Source organism: Hipposideros armiger, unplaced genomic scaffold, assembly GCF_001890085.2.
Source record: "Hipposideros armiger isolate ML-2016 unplaced genomic scaffold, ASM189008v1 scaffold_390, whole genome shotgun sequence".
In the NCBI taxonomy this organism is placed as follows: domain Eukaryota; kingdom Metazoa; phylum Chordata; class Mammalia; order Chiroptera; family Hipposideridae; genus Hipposideros; species Hipposideros armiger.
Window position 1 is genome coordinate 1,463,450 of NW_017731740.1, and position 15,795 is coordinate 1,479,244.

General features: G+C 35.3%; 1 protein-coding gene across 4 annotated transcripts in view; it reads right to left on the minus strand.

Annotated features, from left to right (window-relative positions):
- The window catches only part of PRPF18 (pre-mRNA processing factor 18), a 77,709-nt gene that overhangs the window by 21,868 nt on the left and 40,046 nt on the right, over positions 1 to 15,795 (minus strand). For 2 of the 4 annotated variants that reach the window (XM_019663422.1, XM_019663424.1), the window contains 4 exons: positions 7,870 to 7,947; positions 7,728 to 7,754; positions 5,046 to 5,150; positions 3,081 to 3,194 (listed from right to left, as the gene is read on the minus strand). In XM_019663422.1, coding sequence (XP_019518967.1) covers positions 3,081 to 3,194; positions 5,046 to 5,150; positions 7,728 to 7,754; positions 7,870 to 7,947 — 324 coding nt within the window. The remainder of the gene's footprint in view (positions 1 to 3,080; positions 3,195 to 5,045; positions 5,151 to 7,727; positions 7,755 to 7,869; positions 7,948 to 15,795) is intronic. The other 2 variants (XM_019663423.1, XM_019663425.1) reach the window with 1 other exon arrangement.

Sequence of the window (15,795 nt, forward strand, 5' to 3'; positions counted from 1 at the left end):
GAGTTTTCCAGAAAAGCAAAAGCTAAAGGAGTTCATCACCACTAAACAAGCCTTACAAGAAATGTTAAAGGGACTTTTTTTAAGCTGAAAAGAAAGGGTACTAATTAGTAACAAGAAAACATATGAAAGTATAAATCTCTTTGGTAAAGGCAAATATATAGTAATGGTAGTGAATTAATCACTTATAAAGCTAGTATGAAGATTAAGACAAAAGTAGTAAAAATATTTATAACTACAATACACAAGATAAAAAGATGTAAAATGTGAAATCAAAAACAAAATGTGGGTGGAGTAAAGTAAAAATGCAGAGCTTTACAATGCGTTCAAACTTAAGTTCTTATAACTTAAAATAGACTGTTCCAATTATAAAATAAATAAGTCATGGGAATGTAATGTGACTACAGTTAATAAGACTGTCTTGCGTATTTGAAAGTCACTAAGAGAATAAATCTTAAAAGTCCTCATCACAAGAAAAAAAAAATTTTTAACTATGTATGGTGATCAATATTAACTAGACTTACTGTGGTGATCATTTGCAATATATACAAATTTCAAATCATTGTTATACACCTGAAACTAATATAATGTTAAATGTCAACTATACCTGAGTTTTTTTGTACAAAAAGGAAATTCTGTATTATTTGATACAGGCTTAAACAAGATTGTAACAGAGCAATAGAGCAGATTGTAGTAAAATAATATTAAAAGCTAGAAGATTTTTCAAGTAATGAAACATGGGTAGTAAAAAAATTAAATCAGATACAAAAATTTAGTAGTTCCCATTAGTATTTTATCCTTTTTTTTTTTAGGGTTAGGGTTAGGGACAGGGTTAGGGTTAGGGAATGTCAGAGTTAGGGCTAGGGTTAGAGACAGGGTATATGGGTTAGGCACAGGGTTGGGGTTAGTGACAGGGTTAGTGTTAGGTTTAGGGTTAGGGTCAGGGTTAGGGACAGGTTTAGGGTTAAGGTAGGGTTAGGGTTCTTATCCTAACTTTTGATAAGGAAAATAACTCAGGATACAGAAGAGAAATAAATGTTGGTGAATGAAGTGTTATAAACACCACTAACTCTTTCCAAGAATTTAGGTTAAGCATGTGTTAGAAAAGACTAAAAATAAAGGAAAACAAATTACTGTTAACATTAGTAATATAAATGAAGAAAAATTTTTTAAATGTATTTATGCTTTGGGAAAAAAAAGTTAAGCACAGAAACACCATATGATCCAGCAATTCCATTTCTGGGTATACACACAAAAGAAATGAAAGCAGGAACTCAAACAGATATTTGTTCATAAGCAGCATTATTCACAAGAACCAAAAGGTAGAAACAACTCAAACGTCCACAGAGGATGAAGGGATAAACAAAATGGGGTTCATACACACTATGGAATATTATTCAGCCTTAAAAAGGAAATTCTGACACATACTGCAACATGTATGAATCTTCAAGGTATTATGCTAAGTTAGAAGGCCAGTCTCTGGAAGCCTTTAGATGGATGACCTCAGCCACAGCCCTCACTCACCCGACTACAATCACATGCAAAAGCCCAAAGCCAAAAACTGCCCAGTTTCGCCCAATTAAACCACAGAACTGTGAGAGATAATTCTCTTAAGTTACTAGGTTTCAGAGTGGTTTGTTACAGTCAGAGATAGCCAAAAAAGATTTTATAATAATAAATTATGTTAAGCTATTAAGTTTAGGGGTGATCTGTTACATAGCCATAGATAACCACACTTGTTTCTCAGTAATTGATAAAACAAGTAATGAGTTAATAAGGCCACAGAATATCTGAACAATACTATAGTAACAGACATTTACCAAAGCATAAAACATACTCTTTTCAAGAGCCCACGGAATATTCATCCAGACAGGCCATATGCTGAGTCATAAAACAAGATCAGAGCCCTAAACGTAAAAGCTACAACTATGAAGCTTTTAGAAAAAAAAGCAGAAGAATATCTTTTCAAGACATTGAGACAAGCAAAGATTTCTTAAGCAAAACACCAAAGGTAATACTATAAAAGAAAAAACTGATAAACTTCATCGAAATTTAAAACTCTGCCTCTCAAAAGACACCAATAAGAGTATCGGTAAGCCATATACTAGGAGAAGGTAGTCACAAAATGTATATCTATATCTGCGAAAGGACTTAATATCCAGAATATATGAAGAGCTCCTACTATTCAAAAATAAAAAGACAAACAACCCAATTAAGACATGAACAAAAGACTAACACACACTGCACAGAGAAAGATGTGGCCAATAAGTCCATGAAAAGATGCTCATAATATTTAGTTATCAGGGAAGTGTGAATAGAAGCACAATGAGATGCTATTACACATCCATGAGCATGGTTAAAATTTAAGACTAACAGTAACAGTGCTGATGACATTTGGAAATATCTGGCATTTCTTAAAAAGTTAAGCATACATTTACTCTTACTATTTAGCAATTCTACTTCTAGGTATTTACCCAAGAGATGCAACGTATTTACCCAAGAGAAATAACAAAGGTTCAAAAAGATTTGTATAAGAACGTTCATAGCAGTTTACAGCCCAAAGTGAAAAACAAATTGTGGTATATTCATATGACTGAATATCATCGGCAATGAAAAGGAACAAACTACTGATATCCGCAATAACATGGATGAATCTAAGAAATACTGTGCTGAGCAAAAGAAGCCAGACACATACTCTGTGACTCGATCTATATGAAATAGTAAAACAAGCAAAATTAACCTACAGTGACAGAATTTTAAAAGGTGGCTGCCCAGGAGTGGAGAAGGAAGAATATGGGATTGTTAAAAAGGGGTGCTTAGGAACTTTCTTGGGTGATAAAAATGTTGTATATCTTCATAAGCATACTAATTACATGCTTATATGTATCTGTCAAAATGCACTAAACTGTATGCTTAAGATATGTGTTTTGAAAATTAAAGAAAACACATTCAGCTACAATCTGGCAACTTTATTTTTCCATTTTGCCTATAATAATTAGTCAAGCTTCGTCAAATTCCATACTATTGTAGTTTCTGTGCTACAGTGACAGTCTTCTATTAATAGCTTTGTTCTGTCTTATTACCTTGTTAACTTCTGGTGTGAGGATCTCTATTTTTCTTAAACGTTGAAAAGCATCATAATCGGTTTCTCCAAATAGTCTGATTGGTTCCCCTCTTTCTCTCAATCTTCTGATAACCTATAAAAAAAAATCAAAAGACAGTAGTAATTCCTGATGTTTTGGTAACAGTAATTCCTATTTTAGGTGACCAAATACTTATTGTGAAATGCTGATGCAGAAAGTTGTGCTTGTTTTTTCTTTAATTTTCCATGAACAGATATACTGAGTTATTACTGTCACACTTTAATAATGCTAACAGTTTAGGTCCTTTGGCTGACTGTTTCAGGAAAGTAGCAATCAATCTGTGTAGCAGAATACATTAAAAAACACATTAAGAATGGAGGGAGTGATGGTATTTATATAGAGAAAGAAAATAAAGTCTAGAGTCAGCTGATAACTCAATGATCACAGCTAAGAACAGATTGCAATGCTACATTTAAACCAAATACTTGTCCCTCAGAAGAAAAACTAAGTTACGATCAGAGTGGGGCACATACAGGGCTTTTGAGGGGCTGATAATGCTCTATTTATTGACCTAAGTGATGGTTATATGGATGTTCGTTTTGCAGTTATCCATTATATTGCACATGTATTTTATACACTCTTTATATACATATTATAGTTCATAAAAAGGGGAAACAAAACTTATAATTAATAATGGTTGATACAAACTTTTTTTTTTAAATACCAAGAACTTTACCTGGAAACATAAATAGAATCAGACTTAGAAACCACTGGTAGGGCTCCCAGTGGATTAACTGAAGCTTGGTATTAAAAAGAAACTTAAGAGGTTGTCGACTGCTTCCTCTAATTAATGTAGAAATGACCTCAAAAAACATCTTTGTTGGGTCCCTGTCTGACCAATGACAGGAATCACATCTCTTCATGAAACAGCCTATCCCGTTTTTTGACAGATATGTTTTGCTTCTCAAAATGAACTAAAATCTACCTCCCTGAAAACTCCTACTCATTTACCTTAGTTCTATTTTATTAAATCACAGAATGCTCAATTCTTTTCCAAAATTAGAGCTGTTGTCAATGGATTCTTTTAAAAGTCTCTAATATTCCTCTCTTCAGGCGAAGTATTCAATTCATCTAATTGTCACATGACAGCTTCTAGAGTCAGCCATCTTTTCCTCTGAAAGTTTTTCGTTCAAAGTCCGTTTTTGTTTTGTACCCGTCTGTACAGTTTGAATTCTTTACATCACATGGATATCTAAAATGTTGTTTGTCGGGTTTAGGGAAATGATAGTTGATATTGACCACAGTATGGGCAAACACTACGGGTGAAAATATAAACTGGTGAAACTGATATAAAGCCAGCCCTCTAGTAATATGGATTAAATTTTAGAAATGTGCATAGTCTTTAGTCTTTAGTACATAGGCTCCAGAAATCAAGCTTCTAGAAAATTTTCCAAAGGAAATAATCATAATTATGCGTGCAACGTCTGTATAGGATGCTCATCTTAGTTTGATTCATAATAGGCAAATGCTGAAGCAATCTAAATGACCATTAATAAAAAATTGTTTTTTAAAATAAAAGGGAAATTATAGTAAAAAAATTATACAGATCTTTATATTTTGACCTAGAAAGATGTATTAAGAAAAAAGTAAGCTATAAAATAGTACATTATTTAAAATAATTTAGACAAATAATTTACGTATAATTATTTAGAATATATGCACTTAAAACATGTTTAGTTTTTAAAATTTAGAAGGATTCTTTAAAAAGTTTAAGATAATAGCATCAAGAAAAGCAGATTAATTTAGAACCTTATGAAGAAAACTGGCTAGCTGCACAGTATTTAAAGAGTCATCTTATATTGGAAATAATGACATAAAACTTACTGGAAAGAGCTAGAAATAAAAAATGCTGTGGAGAGTTTTCCTTTTTTTCCCCCACGAAGCATTTTATATATATAAACTTACCTCTTGCCTAGAAAGGGTCATGGGTAATTTTTCCTCTGCGAGTTCAAGTTCTAATACTGGATTCGATGAAGTTAATGGTTTCTGGTCCTCTTCTTTTGGCTGTATCTATATTAATGGCCAAAAGAAACGAAATTCAGCTTTTAAAATATAGTTAATATTTATCATTCTGCTAGATTAGCTATTCACAGAAGTTAAACATGTTTTAAATATTGAAGGTCTTCTAAGCGCTTCTCTGAGGAAAGCGCTCATAATAAATGTACCGCTTTTAAGAGCTTATCAAACATGTCCGTATCAGGGACAGCACAAGTAGAAAGCGTGTACATCCAAAATTGTGTTCTGCTACAGAAGGGTAAAATAAGTGTAACGGTTTCCAAAATCAAAAACTTAAAAAGTCTGAAATTTAGACTCATCTTAACTCTAAACTCCAAAGAATTTTACTTTTTTCTTAAAAGCAATCAACTTGCATCTCCTCTTTGAGAAACTCATCTTACATAGTTATCTGATCCTTGCTCTGGGTTTAAAATGAAAGCCAAAGAAAAGAACTGCTTTAACAGAAACCTGTGAAGTCTCAAGCTCCAGTTTTTTCCTACCCTACTTTCTGAAAGGTATTATTGCAAGTGCACAAAAATCACTGTTGGACATGTAGAAAAATTCCCAATGCTATATAGAACTTGCCCACAAACTAGGCTACAAACCTTGTGGAAAAGTAATGAAAAACCTCTCTACTCATACCACACAAAGAAAAGAGTGGACATTCTTATTCATATGAACCTGCAGTGGAAAAAAAAAAATCTCTTTATATGTTTTCTTCTGTCTGCTGCCCAAGTCACAGTTTAGGAAAACTGAATTCAGCAATTTGTAAGCCCCACTGTGTGTTCTATAAAAAGATATTGAAATATGGTTTCTCAACTGACCAGAAGACAAATCTAAAATGCCAAGAAATTTTTTTAAAAAACATAAAAGATCAACATTAAGAAAAAAATTCACAATTCAAGTAAGAAATGCTATATGGTTAAAACTGTATAATTTATGATTCTATAGTTTATGGTTAAAGGTTATGTTTATCAGTGTTAATAGTACTAACAGAAAGTTGAGGTAGTAACTAAACTTTCATATTTTCACAAGCCAAATTGCCATTAAGTCTTAAAAAATGGTAACTAGTTTCTATAATGGAATTTTAACAGTAATTCATGCTGTACTTTCATTACTACCAAAAAGGAAATATTAAAAATGTTTTAGAAAGAAAAACCTGTGCTTTCTTTTTAAGTATAAAACAGGTAATTTCTCAAAAAAAAATCTCAGGATAAGAAGCATTTTTAATTATAGAATGGCAGTTAATAGCTCTGAGGGAAAGAAAAAGAACTTTGACGTTTTGTCAGCGGGACTCAGCATCACAAGCAAAACATTTACAATAATTACTTTGCCTCAGTGCTTTCCTCTCTACAAGCAAGAAAGCACTGCCATATCACTGATGCAATCTAACCAAAGCCAAACTGCCACTGTTTTAATTTCTTTTCCTATTTATTTTCCTACCTTATCAAAAAGTTGAAAGGTTCAAATTTAGGGATCTGGGAAAGCAACAAGCCAGCAGACTAAACCCAGGGTAAGTCAGTCTTATTCCAAATCAAGTGTGAGTTAGACAATGTTGGGCAAGCAAAAGATGAGAATTCTTCTTTCTGAATATCGATTCAATGCTTATTTACACAAAACATATTTTAATTTCCTGAATTAGAAGCAAATGAAATCAATTTATGGAAAATATCAAAACACAAGCTTTCATATTTTATAAACCTACCAGAAATAGAACTGCATTTTTAAAACTTGCTCTCTCCCAACACTACAAAACAAAACCAAATGCATATACATACCATTTGCATTCCTCATGCTTCCCTCTAGAAATGCTATGCCAGATAATTTCCAGAACTTTCCCCATGACATGCACAAGGGTATTATTTTATATATTGATGTTTCACAAGCAAAAAGTTGATTTCAAATTTGTGATTTGGCAAAAGTATTTCATACAGCCTCTCAACTTTGGCTACAAAATTATTAAACTAGATACAGTCTTTTAAAAATAATTTAAACATAACTTCATCTCATAACCTTTAACCCCTCCCAATAAAAACCCCGTTATTCAACTAGGTAATCTCAAAGATAATTTCAGTCATGCTTCTAAAACATACAAAGTCTTCCAGACAACTAATTTGTTGCTAACAAATATTTCAAGATTAAATGTTCTATCCAACAGACTGAGCAATGTCTGAAATGTGATTCCTTATTACACAAAAGCATATAAATGTTATATGGCATTACCTTCACAAAAAGGTATAGGGCCAAAAGGAATTACTAACAATGCAAATATAAAAACAATGGCCTAAAGTATTCCGGAGAAAGCAGGGAAAACATCACTGCTGATACCACTGTTATTGAATGAAGAAAATGTTTTGAACCCTTTAAAAATAGACTTTTATTGGGAGAGGTGGGAAAGGAGTGGTAGTGGAGATGAAAATGAGGCACTATCAGATCCAGGACTTAATAAAAAAAAAAAAAAATTCAAGCTTTGATGTCAAGCCACTTCATGCTGTCCACAAAAAGCCAACCATTCCAAGCCAAAAGTCATGCATGTATTTTCCTGAATTTAAGATTAAAAAAAAAAGAAAAAAGAAAAACAAAAACTCATACCTCTCCAGATGGCTTCTCATTTATAGGCTAATGTATAACATTGATAAATTGAACAGAGATCAATAATTTTGTCACTTTAACAACAGGTGTATAAATTTAAACTCAGAAATGTACAAGTTAACCTAAAAGCAGGCATTCATACCTTGTAGCCACATCTTTCGTAATATGCTTCCTCTTCTTTTTTTGCAAGTTCACTACGCTTGAAATACTTTCTATTTTCCTGTTGAAGAAAGAAATAAGTTAATAATATGTCCTTGGGTAAAATTTCATGTTCCATAATCAACAACCTGAAAACACTCCAGTTTTTCAAGAAATTGGTAACTTTTTTTGGTTCCATAGAAATTACTCTGACTGCCTGTCCTCACCCCCAGTCTAAATATGAAGTACAGACTTTTCTTGCAGTATCATTTTAACAGACATAAATAGCAAAAAGAAGAAACTAAACAATATTTTGCAAATTTGCACTGTTTTAATTTCCCAATGTCTGAGTTCAACAGTAATTTCTACAAATGGATTCATTATTAACCACATAAGATGGGGGTGCTTTAATTATTTTCTAACAGAAACAAGCAAACAAAAATTATGGTACCTGTAGCCAACACCTTAAATCTCATTACCAAGAGAGTGCCAAGGGTGTGTCTAAATTGTCATCTGGACTCTTACTGTATCAATTAATGTTATTTAAATTAATAAAATTCTTAAAATAATCTAGACATAGAACGGTTTTGAGAGTCTTTTTATTATAAAGATGTTTTAAAGGCATTTGTTTTAATATGATTTGATGTTAAGAGATAAGCTCTAAATCTACTATGGCGGGAAAAAACATTAGTTCTTTCCATACTGTGTATAACTTTATCCTCGCTGTTAACTCTCCAGTCCCTAATTTAGAGGCTTGTTACTATCTACAGCTCTGCCTCTTGGATACTGTTCCACTGATGGTGAACAATGGAAAGGCCAGGCTGCCAACACTTGAACCCACTGCTCACACTTGGCATCAGGAAAACATTACGCACCGCCTACTGTGATACACATAAGAAGAACACAGCACCATCTAAAAAGTATTCTTGCCAAAAAGCTAAATATGAATCTAATCAAACATTTATGTTTACCAGAAATATAGGGAATAGAGGAATAAGCTAAATAACACTACAGGGAAACAATCAAACACTGGTAAATTTTTAAAAACTAGCGCCAACTTCTCCAACAAGTTAATGACATAAAAAAGGGAGGAGCTGGAGGAGTGAAGTTGTTCTTGATTAAAAGAAACCAAGAGTCATAAACAATTGCAATGAGTGGACTTTGTGTGGGTCTGATTTGAACAAACCAACTGTGAAAACATATATATGCACATATTTTACTTCAATTGGAGATATTTGAATGTGAGAGGAGTATCTGATGATATTAAGGACCTAATTTTAATTTCATTGGCTGTCATATTTTGTTTACATGAAAACATGTCTTATTTTCTAGAGTTACAAATGCATTCGGGGAAGGGTAGACGGGTTCATTATACAATTCTATTTCTTTTGTATGTTTAAAGCTTTCATAAACAAACCATTTTTTCAAAGCTCATTCATTAACTCAATATACATTTACTGACTTATCTATCACACACCAAGCGCAGCGCTACAGATGTAAAGATGAAGAAAGTATCACCTGGGGTAAGGAACTGATGGTATCATCTGAATATCAAAACTATCTTGAGAAAGTAGAAGCAAATAGTATTAATCCCATCCTAGAGGTGAGAAACCTGAGGATTAGACAGGTAAGAAGACATTCCCAGGACTTAGTAAGCCTCGTGAAGAACAGAGGCAGGACTAGGAACTCTAGTTCTTAAATCCTTTGTACTGTCTAGTATTCCAAGCTACAGTTCTTTACTCCCAAATGTTATTTCAGCATCATAAATTGCTCCTTTGACTATGTAGCATGCAATTGTCATACTTCAAATAAATAAGTTGAAAAGCACATCTGGTATCCTTTCAGAAAGAGCAAATATGCAGGAAGTGAAAGGACTCTGCAAGCCAGAACCCATGGTCCAATCTGTAACTATGGTACCTTTTACTGCCATGTCTCAACTCCACTTAACACACCTACAAAATCAGAAGCCTAGAACATCAATTTTCAAAACGTGGTTCATGGATCTCTATGGGTCCCTAAGACCTTTTCAGAGGTTTCACAAGGTCAAATTTATTTTCATAATAATATTAAGATGTTATGTGCCCCTTTTTCACTGTGCGCACACTTGTACTTATGGTACTAAAGCAATAGTGAGAAACACTACTGGAATTTTAGCATAAATAAAGGCTAAGTACCTTATTTATGTACCAGTGGCATTGTACTCTTCACCACCATGCACGTGCAGGAACACAAAGAGGCCAGTTTCTCTTGTGTCTCAATAAAGTACAATTTTACTAAATCTCAACCATTAAGTACATAGCCTTTTAATATCTGGTGTGATGAAATGAAATAAAACATACAAAGCACTGCTGCTACATCATGAAGTGGGATAGGTGTCTCAAAGAAAAAGCACTTGTGCAACTGTTTGATTACTCAGGCTTGCATACTGAACACTTTCTCAAAACTGAACAAAGCAAGCCTGTTACTTCAAGGAAAACAATGACAGAATTTATCACTTATGATAAAATTCCATTTTTCAAGCAAAAATTAGAATGGTGTAAAACTTGTATCCATCACTGTGAATTTGATGGCTTCTCAATAATTAAAGGCTTTTCTAGTGATATCAAGGGTGATATTAATGAATGTGATTTTTAAATATTGTCTAATGAAGCATATCACTTAGAAGATCTACATAACTCCTTGAACCATAATGTTACAAAGGCAAGATGTTACAAAATCATGCATAGGCAAAAGAGCTATGAACAGAACAGATCAGAATAGATGCACAGCAAAATATATCAATAGATTTTAGATACAAAAAGTTCATTGATAAGAGTCAGAATCCAAATTCTTAACTAATCTTTAAGAAACTTACCATCTGTATAGTTTTGGTGTAGTATCAAAGAAGAACCACAATTATCTGAAAAGGTTATTAAAATACTCCCTTTTCCAATTACCTATGCTTATGAGGATGAATTTTCATCATATAATTGGACAAAAACAACATACTGCAACAGGCTGAATAGAAAAATAAGTGAATCCAACTATTGGGTTGTCGGAAAAGTCACGATGCATTTTTGCAACGAAAAACATAAAAAAATACGTCATGACTTTTCCAACAACCCAATGTATCTTCTAATATGTCAGAGATTAAAGAGATCTGCCAAACCATTAAACCTACCATTCTTCTCTCTAAATTTCTTGTTTTGGAAAATATAGTCAGTTTTCATAAAAATGTATTATGTTAACAGGATAGATTTTTATTTTATTTCTACATGAAATATAAACATTTTTAAGTTTCCCAGTTTTAATTTCTAATAGAGACCTTATCAATAAACATGCTCTACATAAATGAAAGCTCTCTGGAGCTAGCAATGAAAAGTACGTAAAGGGGTCCTGAGACCAGTAAGTGAGAAGAGCACTTCCCCAGAAGAATCTCCTTGTTGGCATTTTCCACGCCTGCACCTTGTGGGCTGAGCAATGCTGGAACCCACGTGGGCCTCAGTGCTGCCCATGGACCCCATGTACCCATCCATTCAGTTTTCTCTCCTATTGTCTCCACTGATCATTACGCACTCTCCATTCTCTCAAACCTCTTAGCCCTTCATTTCTCCCTTCACTTTCAGCAAATGACTAAGCCACTCTACGGAGAAATGGGAAGCCATCAAACAAGAAATTCTCCAAATTCCTCCCAGCACCAATCCTTACCTGGATGTGCGTCCATCCCTTCTTCATTTCAGAATGGAAGAGGAAATCCTTCTCCTGTCTAGGGCCAATCCCCTTCCATCTATATTCCAGATCTCAATTCCTCCTGCCTTTTTCAGGGACATCTCAATTATCTATTATTTATTTTCTCTTCTGCACTTTCACCTTTTCCCTCTACTGGCGTGGGACAATCATCCCTTAAATATGCTCAAAACTCTGCAACCTTAAAGGAAAAAATCTTCCCTCTATGCTGAGTACCATGCTAAGTACCACTTACAGCAGAACTACACTACAATGTTCTTCTACTCTGTCTCCATTTCCTCACCTGCAACTCTCTTTGCAGCCACCCAGCAATTGGGTGCACATTCTTACTGCTCTACTGAAAGCCCTCTGAGGTCATCTCAGGTGCAAATCTAAAGCATCTTATCTGACTCATCTCAGGATGTCTCAATTCAACTGCTAATTCCATTCTTCTTCAATTGCTTTCTCTCTTGGCTATCTGGCAATTTTCTCATGTCTTCTTCTCTTACTGGTTCACTCAGATTTTCTATTTCTTATATTTTTTTAGTCATTTACTTCACTTAGATTTTCCAATTTACTAGAACATATTGATGCATTATTCTCCCTAATTACTTTATTTCTTATTTTCCAGCATCTTCATTGGTTTCTATAGTTCTTCCCTGTCCTGTTTCAATTTCAGGATTTTGTCAAGGAGGTTTTCCTAAATTAGTGGCTTTTATATTTTGATATATGAGAAAAGCAAGTGTAGAAGAGTAGATCTAGTATGCTGCCATTTCTATATAAAAAAAGAGAAAATAGACTTTGGGTCAAAATGGCTGACTAGGTAAATGCTGCGAAGGCCTCCTCTCATGACATCAAAAGTACAATTAAATTACAGAACAATCATCACTGAAGACCACCTGAGACTAACTGAACAGAAGTCCTAGAACTAAGAATATAAAGAAGCCACTACGAGACTGGTAGGAGGGGTGGAGACGCAGAACCCATGGTGTGGTAATTTAGAATCAGGATGGATAGCTCAGCTGTGCAGGTACCCTCTGAGGAGGAGAGGTCCCTGCCCCTGCCCCACACTGGGCTCCTAAGACTGAGATGCCAGTGCTGGGAAAACAAGTCCCCATAATACCTGGTTGTAAAAACCAGTGGGGATTGCATCCAAGTGAGATGGAGGGCTGCTGAACACAGAGGCATCCTCTTAAAGGAAACAAGCACAATCTCACATGCTCGCAACTCTCTCGCTCTAGGCTCCAACACAGAGGCAGCAACTTGTAAAGCACAGGAGACATATGGGGAAGAATACAATTGACTAGCTTCAGTACAAGGGCTGGAGAGGCAGGGATCAGAGCAGCTCTCACCTGGGACAGAAGTCCTGGCAGACGCCAAATCTGAGCTCTCCACTAACCTGGCTAACACTGTTCACCCCTCCCTGGTGATTCTCTGAGAACTCACCTGACTCATGCACCGGATGGAGTGGCTGGGAGCAGCTTTTCCACAGAAGAAGCCTGCCTCGGTTCTTGCCGCAAACCTTCCTAAAATCTCTCAAAGGTCCACAAACCCAAAACAAGCAGCAGCTGGCCTTGGTGTGCCCTGTACCTCTTGCTAAGCAACCCCAAGCCTTGCACAAGCAGCAACGCCTCTCAACTTACATTGTAACTCCCATCAGGTGTTAGCCCTAAGCCTGACAGTGGCCTCCCCTCACATGGTGGTGCGCACCAAAGGGTCCCAAGCCTGGCACGAGTGACAGCCAGCCTCAGTTCTCAGCCTCTTCCAAGCACCTCCAGCCCCATCACCAACCGTAGATCACTTTGTGGCTCCCACCAGGAGGCCCCAAGCTGGGCACAAAGGGCAGCTGACCTTGACTTGCACTGGAGGCTCCAGTACCAAAACACACAATGGCCAACTTCAGACCACACCAGAGTATCACCCAACTAGCATTACATATGACACACCTGAAGGGCTGATTCAGTTGGCACCAGAGCCATGCTAAAATTACTCCCACTATGTGAGGTCATACCCCACATAACACCTCGGCTGGTGCAGTCAGGGCAAGCCCGCAAGGTCAGTCAGTCTTAGGGTCAATTCCACCCACTGAAGTGCCAACAGCAATCAAGGCTCAACTACAACAGGAGGTCACACAAAACCCACACAAGGGACACAACTGGAATGTGTGGCTCAAGTGACCAGGGAGACTGCGCCACTGTGCCTCACAGGACACCTACTACATAAGGCCACTGCTAAGACTGGGAGACATAACAGACTACCTAATACACACCAATGAACACAGGGAGGCAGCCAAAATAAGGAGACAAAGAAGCATGTCCCAAATGAAAAAACTGGACAAAACTTCAGAAAAAGAACTAAATGAGATGGAGACAAGCAATCTACCAGATACAGTTCAAAACACTGATTATAAGGATGCTCAATGAATTTAGGGGAAGAAAAGATGAAATCAGTGAGAACCTCAACAAAGAGACAGAAACCATAAAAAAAGAACTAGTCAGAAATGAAGAATGCAATAACTGAAATGAAGATTACATTACAGGGAATCAACAGCATATTAGATAAAGCAAAGGATCAAATCAGTGTTCTGGAAGACAATGTAGCAGAAAATACTCACTTAGAACACCAAAAAGGAATCCAAAGAAAATAAGGATAGATTAAGGGACCTCTAGGACAACTTCAAGCCTAACAACGTTTGCATCATAGGGATACCAGAAGAAGAGAGACAGCAAGGAATTGAAAACTATTTGAAGAAATAATGACAGAAAAGTTCCATCATATGGCTGAAGGAAATAGACATGTACACCCAGAAAATGCACAGAGTCCCAAACAAGATGAACCCAAAGAGGCCCACACTAAGACACATCATAATTAAAATGCCAAAGGTTAAAGACAAAGAAAGAATCTTAAAAGCAGCAAGAGAAAAACAGTTAGTTATGTACACAAGAGCTCCCATAAGGCTGGCCAGTTCATTTCTCCACAGAAATTTTGCAGGTCAGAAGGGTTTGGCACCAAATATTCCAACTGATGAAAAGTAAAGATCTACAATCAAGATTACTCTATCCATCAGTTATCTTTTAGAATTGAAGGAGAGAGAAAAAGCTCCTAGGACAAGAAAAAGCTAAAGGAGTTCACCATCACTAAACCGTATTACAAGAAATGTTAAAAGGACTTAAGTAGAAAAGTTCAAAAACATAAATAGAAAAATGTTTTTCAAAATTCTATCTGACAAAGGCAAACAGTAAGAGCAGTGAATAAACCAACTATAAACGTAGTACAAAGGTTAAAAGGCAAAGTAGGAAGATGGTGCATAATCATAATAAATTATGAAATACAAACACACACAAGTAAAAAGTAATGACAAAAACATAAATGTGGAGGGGTGAATAATAATGTAGTGATTTTAGAATGTGTTCAAACTTAAGCGACAATCAACTTAAAAGACTGCAGTAAACATAGCTTGGTATATATGAAGCACTAACCAAAAATCTACAAGAGATAAGATACACAAGAAGTAAAGAAAAGGGAATCTAAACACAACACTATAGAAAGTCATCAACATGTAAGAGGAGAGAGCAAGAGAATAAGACAGGAACAAAAAAGAACTACAAAGACAATCAGGAAACATTTAATAAAATGGCAATAACTAAATACCTATCAATAATTACTTTAAATATAAATGGACTGAATGTTCCCATCAAAAGAATAAGGTGGTTGAATGGACTAAAATAAAAACAACAAAAGCCCACATATATGTTGCCTACAAGAGACCCACTTCAGATCAAAAGACACACAGTCTGAAAGTAAAAAGTTAGAATAAGATATTTCATGCAAATGGAAATGAAAAAGAGATGGGGTAGCAACACTTATATCAGACAAAATAAATTTTAAGACAAAGGCTGTAACAAGGTCAAAGAAGGGCACTTTATAATAATAAAGGGATCAATCCAACAAGAAGACATAACTCCCATAAACATCTACAACCCAATGTAGGAGCACCTAAATATATAAAACAAACATTGACGGACATAAATGGAGAGAGTGACAATAATACAGTCACAATGGAGGATTTTAATATCCCATTCACATCAATGAATAGATCATCCAGACAGAAAAATCAACAAGGAAACAGTGGCCTTAAATGATGACACATTAGACCAGATCGATTTAATTGATATTTTCAGAACATTTCACCCAAAAGCAGCAGAATATACATTCTTTTCAAGTG